This window comes from Fomitopsis serialis (genome assembly GCF_022376445.1).
Source record: "Fomitopsis serialis strain Sig1Antser10 chromosome Unknown B0H18scaffold_8, whole genome shotgun sequence".
Taxonomy (NCBI): domain Eukaryota; kingdom Fungi; phylum Basidiomycota; class Agaricomycetes; order Polyporales; family Fomitopsidaceae; genus Fomitopsis; species Fomitopsis serialis.
In genome coordinates, this window is record NW_025954968.1 from 577,547 (window position 1) to 593,817 (window position 16,271).

A 16,271-nucleotide genomic window follows, 5' to 3' on the forward strand; every position below is an offset into this window, starting at 1 on the left:
GCTGCGCGCGGCCGCGCCCATGTCTGCCCCTACCATTTCTGCCGCGCAGGCTGTTGGCGAATACCTGCAGTTCCCAGATGACCTCGCCAAAATTACCGCATTCCGAAAGAAGCTCGAGAAGGAGAAGGCGTCCATCGACGCCAGGCTGAAGAGCGGTGTGAAGGAGCAGTTGGACGCTACCCGGGACGGCCTGCGGAAGGTCTTCGGTACGCGGAATAACGTACAGACCGTCAAGGATGAGCTGGAAACGGTGGACAGACTGTGCAGCGACCCCCAGAATCAGGTCGCTACGTTTGACCAGATCAGCAGAGTGAGTGCGAGATCGAATGCACGCAGCGGAGTCCGCTAACGACGCGGGGTAGGTGTCCATCGTGCATCGCAATTTCGAGCGGGTGGAGGAGATGGTGAACAACCTCGTCGACATGAACATGCATCTGGACATGCTGGAAGACATGCTTACGGCGGACAGCCAGGACATCCTTGGCCCCGCACCCAATCTGCTCCGCGCCCACTACCAGATTCGAAGGCTGGAGGCCTTCCGCAACGAGACGATGCATTTGGCGAAGAAAAGCAGTGCGGACGTCCGAAATACGCTGAAGCGACAATTCGAACGTCTCGACGGCCTCATTGAAGGGTTCGAACAGTACATTCTCGCGCTGGCGCGGAACATCCTCATGATCTGTATGGAGGGCAACGCGGAGACGTTGGTGAAGCTAGTGAAGATCGCAGAGGTTGAGGGGCTTGAGGACCAGAAGGTGAATCCAACTACAATGACCTCCTCTCCTTGTACTAACCCCGTATCAGGCCATAGCCATCAAACTCGTCAAGAAAGCCGCGAAGATGGACGCAGCGGCGAAGTTCAGGTCAATGCAGGCGGACGCCCGAGTGATCAAGCACTACACGTCGAAGATCAGAAAATGCATAGGCGAGTCCATCCAGGCGACGTTCGACGAAGCGTTTGCGAGCAACGGGAGCAATCCTGCTGCTTTCTTGGACAACCTTGACTGGTTGTACCAGGATCTAATCCACATCGAGACCGACGTCGTCCCGTGTTTCCCTCAATCCTGGGAGATCTACAACCACTACGTCAAGGAGTACCACAAGGCGTTGAATGCGATGCTCAAGAAGATCGTAGCATCCGAGCCCGATGCCAGCGTTCTTCTTGCCCTGAACTCCACGATAAAGGATTATAAGAAGAAGATGAAGGAGCTGGAGATTCCGTCTGAGCTTCTCGTCCCTCCGCTTCTAGATGGGAAGGAACAGGACCTCATCGAGGACTACCTGAAGCTCATTATCAAGAAGCTCGAGGAATGGACGGAGAACTTGATGAAGACGGAGATCGCATCGTTCACCCAGCGGGAGGAGCCTCCAGAGATAAACAGTGACGGGCTGTACGGCTTGCAGGGGGTGGTCATCCTCTTCCAGATGGTGAACCAGCAGGTGGACCTTGCGATGGAGAGCGGGCAGGGCATGATTCTCGCTCGCACTGTCGAAGAGATCAACCGCGTGATGCGGGGAGTGCAGACGCGATGGATCCAACTCGTCGGTACCGAGTTCAAGAAGTTTGCGGAAAAGCCAGAGGAGGTTCCGGGCGGTCTCGTCGAGTACTGCATCGCCCTCGCGAATGACCAGCTCAAGTCCGCTGACTCCACGGAGAACCTGTCCGCCCGCATCGAGCCCCTCGTCTCGGAGAAGTACCGCGTACCGATCCACGACCATCTGAACGACGCCATCGACGGCTTCCTCGACGTCGCGAAGAAGTGCCAGCAGACGCTCATCGATCTCGTCCTCAACGATCTCAAGCCTGCGCTCAAGCTGCTCTTCCAACCGTCGTGGTACGACGGGATCACGGCACAGATCATCGAGACCATCCGCGACTACATGTCCGATTACAACTCCTACCTCAACCAGACCCTCGTCGAGCTTCTCGTCGAGGATCTCATCGACACATTCTTGGTCGCGTATCTCAATGCTCTTGCCAACGCACCGAAGATGAAGTTCCCGCAGGCGCTGGGGCGGATACGGAACGACATCGACGACGCCTACAAGCTATTCGGCCAGTACAAGAAGCTCGATGAGCTCGAGCCTCGAATGCAAGTCCTCGATATGGTGCTTTCGATACTCGAAGCGTCGCAGAGCCTCGTGTTCCTGTCGTACTATTCGTTCGCGAAGATCTACGGGCCGAACATCGCGTTCGTCGAGAACCTGCTCAAGGCCAGAGGAGACCTGGATCGCTCGGGGGTCAGCGAAGTCATGGAGAGTATCAAGCGGAAAGTGCAGGAAGAGAACCTGACAGATCGTAAGTTTCTCCAAGTGGGCAGATGTGATAGCACGCTGAACCTCTTGTACAGCGGCAGAACCAACGATCATGAAGAAGGTCACGGTGCAGGGAGCACTCTCACGTCTGCTCAACAGGAGCTAATTCACGTCACGGAAGGATTGTATAGTAGCATTTCTCTACACAGATACCTTTACATACATCTCTTGTGTCTCATACATACCTCTATCTTTATTGCTTCTCGACTGATCAATGCGCCAATACATCTCTTACTCTGTCTTAGCTTTGGACTGAGATCTGTCTGGCAACCCGGCCGCGACATCATCGATCTTCTTGAATTGCCAGGGGAAGCGGGAGGGGTACAGGAACGGTCGCAGATCGAACCCTGGACGCGGCGAGTCAGATACAGGTGAGATACATCTATTAGGAACTCACTGTTGTCGTCGGGGCTGTATTGCTCCTGCATGCAAGGAATTCAGCATTCGTAAAAGGCAGGCGTATTGATCGCATGACTCACAGCGTGGTAGGACGGTGTCAGGGTCGTCATCTTGTGGCGGTTCCTCGCATACTCGAAGAAGAATAGCTTGACCTTGTCCGCGATCTAGTTCAGGCAGTACTTGTGAGTGACAGACAGAGTACAAGAAACAGCAATACTGACTTGCGTCGGAGACAGGAAGGATCCCCATTCATGGACAAGCTTTGTGAACATGCTGTACGGCCCACACTTCTCGACCTTACGCAGGCGACCGAAGACAGACAGCTCGTCGTAAGTCATGCCCATGTCAGCCTACGCGTTACACAACGGCGAGCGTCAACGGAAGTCCTGCACTGATAAGGTTGTACTCGCCTCATCGGCCTGCACGTAGTTCTCGGTGATAGGCTCGAGCTCTGCCGTGGGGACGGCAGTCAAGAACCTAGTCGGGCACGGCAGGTGAGCAAGAGTATACGTGGACCAGTGATGCTGCGTACTGTTCCAAGATGGGAAGTCCGAACGCGTCCTTCGCCCAAGCGATAAACCGCTTCAAATCGGTCTTACTGATTGCACCGATTGGGTTGACATCCGCTGCAGGGACGTCAGAACACGTAGGCTACCAACGCAGATCACGTACCAGAAGAGCAGTCGTACTTGGTCAGGTAACCTCTCAAGCTACGGGGCGCAAGTGGTGAGCGCGCATCAATTGACAACAGCTTGGACTTACCTCTCGTCGACGTTAGCGCTACCAAGGACGAGGAGCCCTCCTGTCCGCCCTCGCACCCAGGGCAGAAGTTGGGCGAACAAGTACGCGAGCACCATACGCAGGCGTGCCTGCAATGGCATCGTGAGATATCTCTTCCACCTCACGACTGGAGAGACAGACATACCTGGATGTTCTGCAGTGCAAGGTTCTCCGCGGGCGACCCGCCATGTGCGCGGAACTGCGGCTTGACTCCAGTGACGAACGAGAACAGGCTGCGCACAGCAGTAACGAGCGTGTCCATGTTCAGATCCGTGTGGTAGCTACGTCAGGATCTCGTGAGCCATGGAAGCGACGGGAGTGGATACTGTGCACTACTTGCCTGCCGATAGCTTCTGACAGCTCCTTCGCCCTCCGCCTAGTGTCGATACTGGAGTTCTCCGTGCCCATGTAGCACGTGTGGAAGATCCGATTGCAGTACTCGCGCGCGTCAGTAGGGACGTACGAAGAGTCCTCGGGCTCTCCTGCAATACGACGAGCATCCGTGATGACTTGCTGGTCTGTCGGAGCATAGTATGAAATGAAGCACGCGATTCAGTTGTGTATAGATGCGAACCTCCGTTCTTGGCGGCGTCGGCAACGAGGCGACACATTGAATAGACGATGACCGCAGTCGCACAACTGTCGATACCACCGCTAAGAGGGACGAAGTATCCCTGTGTCCTAGAACGCCTCAGGTAGTCCCATAGCCAACACGCCGGGCCCAGCCTAGCACATCGGCATGAGCATGCCACGGATTAACAAATCCTCACAATCAGATACACATACGCTATCTCCTCTTCCGGTTTGTGAAACCTCACTTCAAACCTCCGGTCGGTCATAGCCAGATCGCCAGGCTCGCCCTCTTCGCTGATGCCGAACTTGCCTCCAGACAACGCCCAATCGACTTCGATGCGCTGATAACGCTCCGCAGCCGCAGCCTGCATGCTCCGGCTACTGGCCGCCCGGTGCGCGCGCACGTCCTCGATGTCGATCGTCGCGGTCACGACCTCGACGTCCTGGAGGGAGAACTGCGAGCCCTGCGCGATGACGTGCCCATTAACAGCGATGATCGCGCAGCCGTCGTAGTAGAGCCGGTCGCCGTCGCACCCCTGCTGGTTGGCGTAGAGGTAGATCCCTCCGACCTGCGCGGGTTCGTGTCAGTTGATGAGTAAGTATGAGACCATTAAACAAGCCACGGAGGGGTACCTTGGAGGTGGCCTCTCTAATCAGATCCACACGCCTGTACAGCTTGCGAAGCTCATGGTGGCTACCGCTCGAATTCGTGAAGATCTCCACGCCGTCGAGGCCCATAAGAATGTGAGGACTGTGGTATCATCGCTCAGAAAACGGGACAGGGAGCCTTCAAGGAGACGCTACCTTGCGGGCGTGAAGAGCTCTTCGCACAGCTCAACGCCGATACAGGTGTCTTTGGTGCTGACGACGGCATCGCCGAAGGGCACTTTGATCTAGCAGAATGTTAAACACCGCTCAAGAGAAACCAAAGACAGGCATACCTGGCCAGTGAGTTTCTGTATGATTCTTGGTAGGTAATGCTCTTCGGTAGACCTGTGCTTCATCCACGGCGTGAACCACCGCAGCTCGCGGTAGTTGCCGTCATTCGCCATCCACATCTTAGGTCGGATGAGGAGGATCTTCCCGTCGTATATGATGACCCTGCAGTTATAGATGACATTCTTGTGCGTAATAGGCCTAGCGAAGTGAATCAGTATGCTCGAGCTTCGCCCTTGGGGAGGCCGCCTACATTCCAATGTCACACAAGATGCCCTTGGCTTCGTCGGACTCGAGGATCTTGGCCAGAACTTCCCATGAGTGCAGAGCTGTGTCACCTATGATACCAATGGTGAGATATTATACCATGTGTACGTCTCTGATCGAAGTACCCTCTAGGAAGTGATCCTGGCATCCGTAACCTCTGATATGGTGTGGATTAGTACACCCTCAGAACGCTACGTGCCCGAGAGAAGACGTACGTGATCTCGAGCTCAGGACCGACGCGCAGAGTTGCTCCTCTCTCCTTGGCTATCCGGATGCTGGCGAGGATACGCTCCAGGTTTCCCTAGTCCGAGATTGATGAGAACGCAAACCAGACAGGCCCAAGCCCGAGCATACCCCAAAGTCCAGTGACCACTGATTGAGTGAGCTGCAGACAGATAATTACTGGCCAAATGCCATCCCACAACGCGATGAGCGCACCAACTGATATCTTGTGAGCTGCGGCCGCCCATAGAAACTCCTGGGAGACTCACGTTGCGACCGTTATGAGATGTCCCATGTTGACGACTCTGGCGAGACAATAGTAGGGTCACTCTCTGAACCGCCTACTCGCTCTAACAACGATCAGGTAGAGTCGATTCTACGATCCACTGGCAGACCAAGCTGATCAAACGGCCAATAGTTGGTACAACTTTCCCAGCCGGACCGCCAGGGCTCATCCTCGGATCGGAATCTGGCTCAATTCGACCAGCTTCACGTGCTGATCGAGCGCAGGTCGGTCACAAGACAAGGATGCACGACCAGGACCTGGGCGACTCCCCCAGATGTTCGGCCCCGGATAGGATCCCTGAGGGCCAAATTTTGGCCAAATCCCCGGCCTACATTGGATCCCGGAGGCTGCCGAACTGCCGTAAGCGCCCCTACCCTCGTCCTCGATTGGATCTCTGAGGGGTGGTTGGTATGACCATGTTCAATTGGTCAGAGGCTGGGTGAACAGGTGGGTACCAAGGTCATCGTTATATATATATATATTGCTTGCGCATCGCACAAAACATTGCTCTGCAGAGGTGTCGGGGCAGCTCAAGACTGACACTGTCACGGTTGCCATATTTGGTAGGTGTATTGGTGATCAAATCTGAGTCTCACTTCACGCTCACAAACCAGACAGCAGCCTCATTCTACATGTGTAAATTATGTGGTATAGGGCAGCACAACTATAGCTAGAATGTTATGAGACAAAAATATGGCCAGAAAGCCCCGAAATTTGAGTCAAAAGAATGTGACAATACTCCGTGACATTAAATCACATGACGTGACCAGTGACTACCCTTGTCCTACATTGGATCCCGGAGAGCCGAAAAATAGGATCTTTGAGGCTGATTTCGAGGGTCCCCGAGGCCGAACATCTGGGGGAGTCGCCCAGGTCCTGCACGACCAGTGCACGACCGTGAGCCAAAGGAAACGGAAGACTGCGATCAGAGACCATATCTCGACGAAAGTTAGCATGATGATAGATGTGGTGGGGGTGTACTGAGTTCTCCAATGTGTTTCATATTACTAGCTAGGGCCAAAAGTCCGCTCGATGCAAATACAGACAGATTGCTATGAAGGCATAATACTACGGTAGGCAGAGTCAGTTGTAGCACCGGAGAGTCCTCAGGGATGCGTCGCCCAGCCAAACAACGCCCGCCACGGAAGCTACAAGTGTGCGAGGCAAGGTGTCCGTTACAGATGCGAGCGCGAACACTCGTGAGACCCGGTGATAGTATAAAACAGCCCAAGACAATATAAATTGCAGGGATATCTAGATGATGAAGTGAGGAAGCGACGGACCGGCGACGAGCAAGGGACTTCAAGTACAGACGAGCGAACGAGAACATAGGAAGCGTTCGATGTCGAGATGGTGGCTACTTTCTTCGCGTTTGTTGCCATAGCGCGAGCGGCACGTCCTCGTCCTCTGAGGGGCGCCGCCGGCTCTGCACCACCGCATGCGCACTGATACCCTTCTTTAGCTTGGCACTGTTGTTGAAATGGTTCATCGTAGACACGACGGGCGGCGCAGCAGAGGCAGACAATGACCGACTGGGGAGCCGGGCGCCCGGCGCGCTGTACGATGGCTGCTTCTCCTGCGCGGGTGTGTAGCGGTTAGGCGGCGGAGACCGTGTCCGGCGCGGAGCGACTGACTGGTTGGGCGGAGACGGCGGGGAAGCGGAGCGCGGGGGTGATGGAGATGTATGCCCCTCGAGTTGAGCATGCTCGTGGTCGCTTGATTTGCTAGCCATGTTTGCTCGACTGCTACTGGAGGCATGGCCCCCGGGGGCAGCGATCCGCCCGCAACCACTGGAGCATACTGCTGAGGTTGCATCGACACATTACCCATACTGTATAACCCACCGTTGGCAGCTTGAGGTTGTGGTTGCGCGAGGCCGACCGTGTATGGTTGAGGAGGCGCTGACGACGATCGTAGTGCAGGTTGCGATTGATACGAGGCCCCGCCGCCAGAGCCGTAGCCGTATCCGGAGGCCCCGGACATGTTGTTTGAGTACCCGTGGCCATACTCGTGCTCCATAGCGCGGTGTTGCATCTCATATTGGGGCCCGCGCACTGGCATCTCAGCTCGCCGGACGCTTGGCTGAGGTGCGTTCGCCGCTCCGGGTTTCGTGAGGCTCCCCCGCCGCTGCTTCTCTCTCTGCTCCTGCTCCCTCTCCATCCGTTCTTTCTCCGCCCCCTCCCGCTCCTCCCGCTCCCTCTGCTCTTGTTCCTGCTGCTCCTTGTCTGGCTCCGGCTGAGCCTGTCCTGGCGTCTGTGGTTGCGCTGAGCCATTCGCAGCAGCGTTCTGCGGGTTCTGGGTCTTGTTGATCACGCCCAGGTACCAGAACATCAGGTTACTGATCAGGACCTGCTCGTAGAGCGGACGGCGGGGGTTAGCAAGCTTGATGTGACTGAGCCGGTAGATCGCTCGCTCAACATGGATCGGGTATCGCGCGTACATGCCAGCAAGCTGCGGCGAAGGAGACGGGACGTAGTTCTTGGACGACTTGGACGCCCCCAACAGGGCAGCAGCGGTCTCGCGTCCAGATTGATTGGCCGTCGACGGCTGCGCATCCTCCTGCTTCTTCTTGCCTCCGAACAGCGATCCGAAAAAGCCAGTATCCTTCTCTTTCTCTTTCTCCTTCTCCTTCTCCTTCTCGCGCTCGCGCTGCTCCTTCTCCTTGGTCTGCTTCTTGCTGCTCTTGTCACTTCCCCACTTGAACAAGCCACCCTTCTTATCTTTCTCCCGTCGCTGTTCGGAGGGGCTCGGAGAGGGTGGGTGATAGAGGGGTGCTTCTTGTAAAGAGGGACGTGGCTGCAGCACGTTAGAAGGCGAGTTAGCGGGCGCAGTCGTGGGCGGAGGGGAGGGTGTGTGTGTTTCCACGGGAGGCTCAGTGACTGCTGGCGTGACAGCTCGCTGTGGTTTAGGATGATGCAGGATCGGCCCAGATTCCACGGCAAGTTCATGCGACTCGGTGTGTGTCGTAGTAGAGGATGGGCCAGAGAGCGAAGATTCGACGGAGGGTTCAGGAGTCGTTTCCCTATGAGGGCCATCGACCTCGTCTGGTTCCTCGGTGACGTATGCGTCATAGATCAGAGCTTCTTCGCTGTATGATTCGGGCCGTGGAAGAGGTGGGACTTGCGGCACAGGAGGCGCGTCGTCCTCTGCGCGAGGCTTCCTGCTGGCCTCCGCGTGGCCGTGATCGCTTACGGACATCTCACTCGATGTCCGAGGCGAACCCACCGTCGCTGAGCGGCTCACGGACTTTCGTCGGCTGCGAGTAGCAGTGAAGCGATGCGCACCCTCGCCTTGCATACCCGGCTTGCGGATTTTTGTGCGTGCTGCACGACGCAATCCCTCGCCCAAGCGCGGCACAATGATTGGTGAATCGGCTTCATCTCCTGGGTCGTTCAAGTCGTCCATCTGGTCGATGACTAAAGACGTACTCGCATCAACGCAGCACTTAGGATATGCACAGGAAGTATACCTGAGGGTGCCACGTTCAGACTGAGACTCCTCCGCAACACACTCCTCAACTTGGTGGGGTCATCGCTTTGCGAGGCCTCCTCCGCCAGCTCCTCCAGCTTCTGCAGATCGCTAATCGTGAGCTGAGGCCCGGTGCTGTAGATACTCGACCGATTCCTCCGAATGGGCACGACTTGCTCTTCCTCAACGCCATCATTCGCAGACGGTTTGTACTGCCGGCTCAGCATAGATCGCTTCCGCCCGAGATCTGTAGAACCACCAGACACCGAGCGCGAGAGGCCGGATGGTTCGTCTGAGGGACTGCGGGCATGTTCTTTCAGGAATTGTCTGAACTCGGCCGGCGCAATTTCTGGATGAAGGCGAGCAGGTACCCAGAAGAGATGGAAGGGATCACCATTGCCATCTGTAGACTCTTCTTCAGTGCTATCGCTGTTGGTGGTAGTGGTGAGCTCGTCGGGCGACCAGTATGGGGTGGTCGGCGAGGGCTGGGTTGTAGCGCTGGGCAAATCCGGGTCCAGGATGAGCGAGCCAGGTCCGCCTGCAGTCGACCGCCTCCTAATATCCCGGAGGGCCTCTACTTCCCGTCTGATCTCGAGCTCGGACGGTTGCATCGCCGACTGGTTGGAGGGTAGTATGAGAGCCGAGCTGACAGCAGTGAAGGCTGCGCATACCTCAAATGTCTGCACTGCAGCCCGCTTTGTCTATGGAGGGGGAAGCGAGGCCCCAGACGTCGGCCGGACGAGGAGGATGGAGAGACAAGACTACAGCAGTGTGCGGCTACGGTTAGAGGCCGCGAGCAAGCTAGCTTCATCAAGCCCGGCGGGCTGCTGGGGAAGCCGGTGGCGTGGGCGCTCGCTGCCGAACCATCTTCCTTTTCAAGTTTTCCGGCGCCGCCATTCACAAGCCTTTCGGGGCCGCGCGGAAAATGAATCTCCTCCAGATCCGTCGCATCTTCAGCCACCCGCCTTTCTCTGCACCGACGCTTCGTACACGACTCGCAGGTCGACGTCGACCGCAGACACCATTTCCTCGACTCGTATTATCGCTAGGCCAAGTCTTTCTGTCGCACGTCCAAGACGATACCGGATGCACGCTGCCGATATGCAGCCGGCTCTCAGCCCTTTCGCCGCTCGGCCACAGGCCAGCGTAATCGAGTATTTTCAGTCTTCGTCATCTGTCTTTGGTAAAGTTTGATTGTTGGCCGCCGTGCAGAGAGCCCCATTCTGTACGTTGCCAGTGCAGCCAGCCCTTCACATGTCTGAAAGTGCGTACCACGACTGCTCCATCCATGCGTTCATGCGTTGCTTCGTCTGGTCAGGAGGTCGTCGGGCAGCGAGCATGGTTGCCATAGTCAGTCCACAAGGATGCCATGCTCCTATGACACAATGCCCAGGAGACCTGGATTTTCGCGTCCTTGGCTCATGTCACAGCGGGTGCGCGTCTGCATGGTCATGGGGGCTTGACTCGTCACTTCAAAGTATCTGAATCGGATCAGCCCACTGTTGCCAGTGCCTCTGGGCGTTACTTGTAAATGCCTCTTTGCATGAAGTTCCGTGGGCAACGTCCTCGTATGTCGGATCCAAGTATCATATCGAAAGCGCCTTACCAATGCTCCACATAACCGTCCGAGGCTCTATCAAATTATCAGGCCTCATGCCGAATATGGCACTTCCATGGAACAGTCATGTCGAGGCAATGTCCTCACTGTGCTTACCCATTTGAGCGGTAAACCTAGTGGACGTGCTTGCTAGGCGAATTCAAGGTCTAGTGGCTAACTAGGAAGCGCTGCAGTCGGTCAAGCGTATGCACCTTGGATCGCTGATTACCCAAAGGACTGTGTGTTTGCCGCCCAGCTAGGGAGCAAGCCTGCAGACCACTATCGACCATAGTGCGCTTTGACGGAATCAAAGCAGATTACGGATCCCCTCATCCTGGGTCTGGGCCGTCGAGTCACAGCTCAAGAGCACATCGGGCCGTTTGCTGCGCGCCTCAGCTAGTCCACTCTCGGATTCCGAACGCTGAAACCAGCTGGAAACATAAACAACCGGGCACCTCGAGAACTATAAAAGAACACGGATGGGTGTGTTCAATTCCCTCGTCTATCACAGCAGAAGCTACCGATGCACTCCCCCCTCTGTCTGATCCCATGGTATCTGCAGATAACTCTTGCCGCAGGGCTATTAGCTGCTCTCACGCTGGCAGAGCAAGTCACATTCAATAGCACTAGTGCGAATGTTCCAGCCGATAATAGCACGTACGCGTCCATCTTAGGGTCATTCACCTCTGTGGCTTCTCCGAAGGCGTGGGCGCAGCAAGACTGGAACGGCCTCACAACCTTCGCCGGCGCAACGCCGCTGAGGTGTTTTGGCGCAGATGTGGACGTTCCCTACGACGTCGCTGTTTTAGGTATGATTACTACAGAGTCGTGTATCAAGGTTCTGCTTCGTTGAATGCCGAATAGGTGCCCCGTTCGATACAGCCACCACATATCGTTCAGGGTTCGTATTCGCCCTCGGGTTCATTGTCATTTCGGGATTTGTCTATGCTCATAAAGTATGATAGGGCTCGGTTCGGAACCAATGGCATACGTCAAGGCTCCAGACGCCTGGGAATCTCTAGGATCAACGTCCCTATGAAGACTCGTGTGAGCGACTACTTGGACGTCGTAGACTGTGGGGATGTCCGTGCGTAGATTGATCAACGAGCTTGTAGCCATATCATTCATGGATATACTGCAGCCATGGTATACATTGACAACAAAGTTGCGCTGCGGCAGTTGGAGGCAGCCTCGTCTGCGTTGCTGTCTCGAAAGAGCCTCCGATCCTATGACGGCACGAGCATCGCAAAAGACGGCGCGTTTCACCCTCGAATATTGACTTTGGTGCGCGTGTACACGGTTTGGTGGCTTACGCTTTCTCAAAGCTGATTACCTCGTCAGGGTGGAGATCATACAATCACACTATCAATGCTGCGTGGGATTGGGAAGGTATACGGCCCTGTCAGGTAATGCCTGCTCCGTTACCCTGATGGTCATGCGTGATTGAGAACTGAGGTTATCGTAGCGTAGTCCACTTCGATAGTCACATAGGTTTGCGGCGTTTCACTAAACACTGGTGTATGTGACTGATCGAGTCCCGCCCGCTTTAGATACTTGGAAGCCGAGCCGAGCAGTGCGTCTTGTTCATTTTCCAATTCGTACTGCGGAAGCTTAAGACTCTGCACGACGCCTTGCAGCCGGATGGTCCTTGGCTGCCAGATGAAGTCAGTATCTGTGGGATTTGTTATCACGTATGCTTCGTGTTCGCTAAGACTCTGACAGGAAATCCCTGTCACGCATGACAACTACTTCTGGCACGCACATGAAGAAGGCCTCCTTGCTGCTAACCACTCCAACATCGTGAGTAGTTTCACTCGTAGATGCTCGCCGCAATGCGAATCTGTCCCTCAGCACGTTGGAATACACGGTGCGCTCGACAGCTGGCAAGACTACGAAGATGACTACGAGGCCGGATTCGTCATAATCCAGGTCGACGAGATCGAAGACATCGGATATAAAGGCATCGTGAAGAAAATTAGAGACGCTGTCGGCGATAACCCAGTATACAGTATGCCTTCAGGTAACTTACCATCAGGAAGCAGTGTGCTGACGTTTGCTGTAGTCTCTTTTGACATAGACGTCATAGACCTTGGCATGGCGCCTGCGTGAGTCGTGTGCTTTGTTCGTCTCTGTCAGAGCGGAACTTGCTAACGATGTCATTAGGACCGGAACGTAAGCCATGATTATGAATTTATCCCGTCTTGTGCTCAGCCTAGACAACGCCTTCATGTAGACCTGAGATAGGAGGATTCACAACACGAGTGAGCGACGACCAGGACTTCCACACTTTTCATGCTGAAACTGACTGTGAACCGCAGGAGATTAGAAAGATCCTACAGGGCCTAGACGGACTGAAGATCGTCGGTGCCGACATCGTCGAAGTCGCGCCAGGTGGGTTTGCAGCGCAGATTGCAAGGTTAGCTAGTTGAACAGTCTTTTCTCGTTGTAGGCTATGATACCCAAGGTAGGGAGGTTCTCACCGCACCTATTTCTTTATATATATGACACTGACAAACATCACACACAAGCCGAGATTACACAAATCGCCGCAGGAAACATAGGCTGGGACATTCTCGCTCTCATGGCGAAGACGCCCTTAGTCGCCTGACACTGATTCCGCTATCCCTTGTCCTTGTTTGGGTGGTTGGTGATGCCTTGCAATCTCAGCGGTGTTATATGAGAGATATTTGTAGAGTCGTGTGCTACATAGAGCTTTATAGAGTCGGTCGCAATATGTTACCTTGCGATGGAGTTAATGGGATGTCGCGATTGGAGCTTGACCTCCTATAGCCGAGTAATACAGGTAGCGGTAGTATAAGAGGAGTGATTATGCGAGTTTGGGATTAGGGAGACACTACTTATCAAGGAAGAGAAAAGCGACCATCGTCGACCGAAGAGACGAAGGAGAAAATACACCGTGACACTGTTGAAGTTGCCAGAATTCTGTAAGGTATGAGAATATTAATACGGACGACGCGACGTAAACAGTAATGCGCCAGGGCCACCAACGATCGTGAGCGCAACAGAGGCACTGATTACACTCCTTCCAGCATGGCAGCAACACGACACTCCTGATCTTCTGCGATGTTCGCGTTGTCAGACCACGTTCAGGGGCGACTCGGCAGTGGCACACGCACTGATATAGGCACTGCGTTCGCCCCACACTCCCAGCGCAAAGCGTATACGAGCCAAGGCCATCCGTATGCCGTTGGCTTCCCCGGAAGCGCTCTGCCTGCGGAGCCTCAGCGTACGCACCACAACATTAGCCACAGCAACCAGTACGGCCTACGCCAACACACGACCGCTCGTCAGCGCACACCAACGACCAACGAACTCTGAGGAGGACGCACGCCAACCATCGGGTCTACGCACACCCCGCGAACATCGACGCGGTTCAGCACGTTGACAGCATCGAAGGCGGCGGAGACGGCTTTCGTGGTGCCGACGCTGTGGTGCAAGAGGGGCTCCTGCAGCGCGATGACTGCGCCACACGCGAGTGTGTACACGACGAGCAGGGTGCTCTGGAGGTGGCGGTCCCCGGGCTGGACGCTCTCGAGCGAGGGCAGGCTCTGTATGAACTGTCCGATGCGCCTGTCGAGCTCTGCCCATCCCAGAGGGGTAATGTCTGCGAGCGAGTCAGTGAGATTAAACAGGGAGGACTCGGAGGGGCTCCTCACAGGTGTTGAACTGGTCGGCGATGCGGCGGGCCTGGCTGTACAGCGTTGCTGCCTTGGCGTGCAGAGCGAGGGGGGACTGTTCGATGTTAGAGAAGTGAGCATCGAATAGGAACCTCTGCACGGTCTGGAAGCCGCGCCATTCGGCTGGGAGCGGGTGCTGGAGGATAGAGCAGTGCGTTAGCATACAAGGAATCTTACGAAGCTACCCGTGCGCTGACATTCTCGTACGCCTCGATGCTCAGCGGCCAAGGCGTATCGATCTCCGTCCCCCTGACTTCCGCGTCCGTCAGGATGGGCGCACGGCTCAGGATGGGTGACCAACACCTGTCCAGGATGAACGTGCTCCAGAACGCGTTGATCCGCTCGCACTCCTCGATGTCGTCCCTGCTCGGGAGCGTCCGCGGGTAGTGCGTGCTGCGGACCTTGTGCAGACGGTGTGCGAGCACGATCGCGGACGCCGCGTCCATGTGATACACGCCCTCGACCGTGCGGTTGCTCGAGAAGAAGTAGTGCGCGAGGAAGATTTCCGTCTGCAGCACGTCCAGGATCGCTGGGGGGTCCAGCTCGACGAGGGCTGCGGAGAGGTCCTTCAGAGTGTAGGACAGGAGCAGGGGCTGGAGGCTTTGCAGGCTTGCGTCGGCGGAGAGGTAGGCACCTAGGAGACGGATGGCGTTCATTAGTGCTCGTCCGTGCTTCGTCTGGGTGGCCAATGGGAGTGCGATGCGCTCCAGAAGACGGGGCATGTACAGAAATAATCCAACACCGGTAGCACCGATGGAGAAGGACCGTATTCTACCAGCTGTTAGCAAGTCCAAAATACATCGCGGAAAGTCACTCACAGCTCCTGCACAGTGGCAGGCGGAAGAGTGCGACGACCGCTATCATCCACCTGTTCTGTCGCATTCGAGCCCGAGCCAGTCGCAGGATAAGGATGGTGTAGCATGATCGGCTGGGAGTCAGGTGTACTCTCGAGGAAGGCAATGCGTCCCTGAAGAAGGCCTATTTTTTCCTCGAGCAGACGGATGTTCGGATATTCTGCATCTTCGCCGTAGATGCAGTCTCCCGGAGTATTGGCCTTCAGGCAGTTCTGGCAAGTCGGGCGAGCAATGTCACATTTCTGAAAGTCATCTGAGCAGAAATAGGTGTTGAGGGAACAGCGGTCGCGTACGATTTTCTTGTGCCTACACACGCATTATGAAACGGCGGCTGTATAAAATGGACGCAATGCTCACCTGCATCTAAAGCACGCTCTGACATTGGAAGCCATTGAGTGAGATCGACTGAACCTACGAGAATTGCTTACCATCCCCACAGCGACGTTGCCCTCCTTAATATACGCTGTAGGAAGGAGTATTACACAGGAGGTGTGGACGCGGTGTCCTTTCTAGGATGGTCACCCGCCTAGATGTGTTAGTATTAGAGACTGACTTCGTAAGGCAAGGTGTCAAACTTTGCATAAGGGCACGAGAACGCGAGCACCATAACCGGAATCCTGCGAGGCGTCAATTACTGAGACTGTAGCCGCCAGGAAGTGGGTGCGATGATGGCCCGAGGGGTTTCACATTAGTTGGTCGACGGACAGAGGATCGCGACCGACGGTGGCGCGGGCATTGAGCGTCCATTCGCCTTATATGGGAATCCCGACGCAGCGCGCAACACTACGTCATCGCCTCGCGTCCGGAATGTCCAGACAACAAAAGCCCGGGCGAGACCGACGACGAACCTGCTCGAACCGGACATTACAGTTGAG

General features: G+C 55.6%; 5 protein-coding genes across 5 annotated transcripts; 2 read left to right on the forward strand and 3 right to left on the reverse strand.

Moving 5' to 3' along the window:
- Positions 1-19: 19 nt before the first annotated feature.
- Positions 20-2,422, forward strand: B0H18DRAFT_870667 (exocyst complex component sec6; the record flags this gene model as incomplete). Its single annotated transcript, XM_048040112.1, has 4 exons — positions 20-310; positions 363-755; positions 805-2,299; positions 2,352-2,422. 4 exons carry the CDS (start codon positions 20-22, stop codon positions 2,420-2,422), a joined length of 2,250 nt encoding a protein of 749 aa, XP_047897927.1.
- Positions 2,322-6,158, reverse strand: B0H18DRAFT_647140 (glutamine-dependent NAD synthetase with GAT domain-containing protein). The gene is made up of 21 exons (XM_048038945.1): positions 5,763-6,158; positions 5,710-5,712; positions 5,626-5,656; positions 5,487-5,572; positions 5,397-5,428; positions 5,258-5,342; positions 5,010-5,205; positions 4,873-4,961; positions 4,702-4,819; positions 4,282-4,637; positions 4,070-4,221; positions 3,836-4,013; positions 3,641-3,776; positions 3,478-3,584; positions 3,388-3,425; positions 3,248-3,341; positions 3,126-3,192; positions 2,937-3,065; positions 2,796-2,879; positions 2,714-2,738; positions 2,322-2,663 (listed from the first exon to the last, which is right to left on the reverse strand). Exons 1-21 carry the CDS (start codon positions 5,786-5,788, stop codon positions 2,548-2,550), a joined length of 2,148 nt encoding a protein of 715 aa, XP_047897928.1. The 5' UTR covers positions 5,789-6,158; the 3' UTR covers positions 2,322-2,547.
- A 978-nt stretch (positions 6,159-7,136) lies between these two features.
- On the reverse strand, positions 7,137-10,587 carry B0H18DRAFT_1115485 (uncharacterized protein; the record flags this gene model as incomplete). Its single annotated transcript, XM_048033271.1, has 4 exons — positions 7,137-7,569; positions 7,620-9,195; positions 9,249-9,892; positions 10,520-10,587. 4 exons carry the CDS (start codon positions 10,585-10,587, stop codon positions 7,137-7,139), a joined length of 2,721 nt encoding a protein of 906 aa, XP_047897929.1.
- A 780-nt stretch (positions 10,588-11,367) lies between these two features.
- On the forward strand, positions 11,368-13,452 carry B0H18DRAFT_1115486 (agmatinase; the record flags this gene model as incomplete). The annotated part of the gene is made up of 16 exons (XM_048033272.1): positions 11,368-11,653; positions 11,709-11,745; positions 11,810-11,931; positions 11,986-12,128; positions 12,186-12,250; positions 12,310-12,335; positions 12,395-12,417; positions 12,482-12,508; positions 12,567-12,644; positions 12,696-12,852; positions 12,907-12,949; positions 13,008-13,016; positions 13,078-13,105; positions 13,163-13,235; positions 13,294-13,308; positions 13,373-13,452. 16 exons carry the CDS (start codon positions 11,368-11,370, stop codon positions 13,450-13,452), a joined length of 1,212 nt encoding a protein of 403 aa, XP_047897930.1.
- A 427-nt stretch (positions 13,453-13,879) lies between these two features.
- On the reverse strand, positions 13,880-15,788 carry B0H18DRAFT_1115487 (uncharacterized protein; the record flags this gene model as incomplete). Its single annotated transcript, XM_048033273.1, has 8 exons — positions 13,880-13,923; positions 13,982-14,129; positions 14,195-14,469; positions 14,522-14,678; positions 14,740-15,313; positions 15,361-15,638; positions 15,690-15,702; positions 15,754-15,788. The coding sequence occupies 8 exons, from the start codon at positions 15,786-15,788 to the stop codon at positions 13,880-13,882; spliced, it is 1,524 nt and encodes a 507-aa protein (XP_047897931.1).
- Positions 15,789-16,271: the final 483 nt, after the last annotated feature.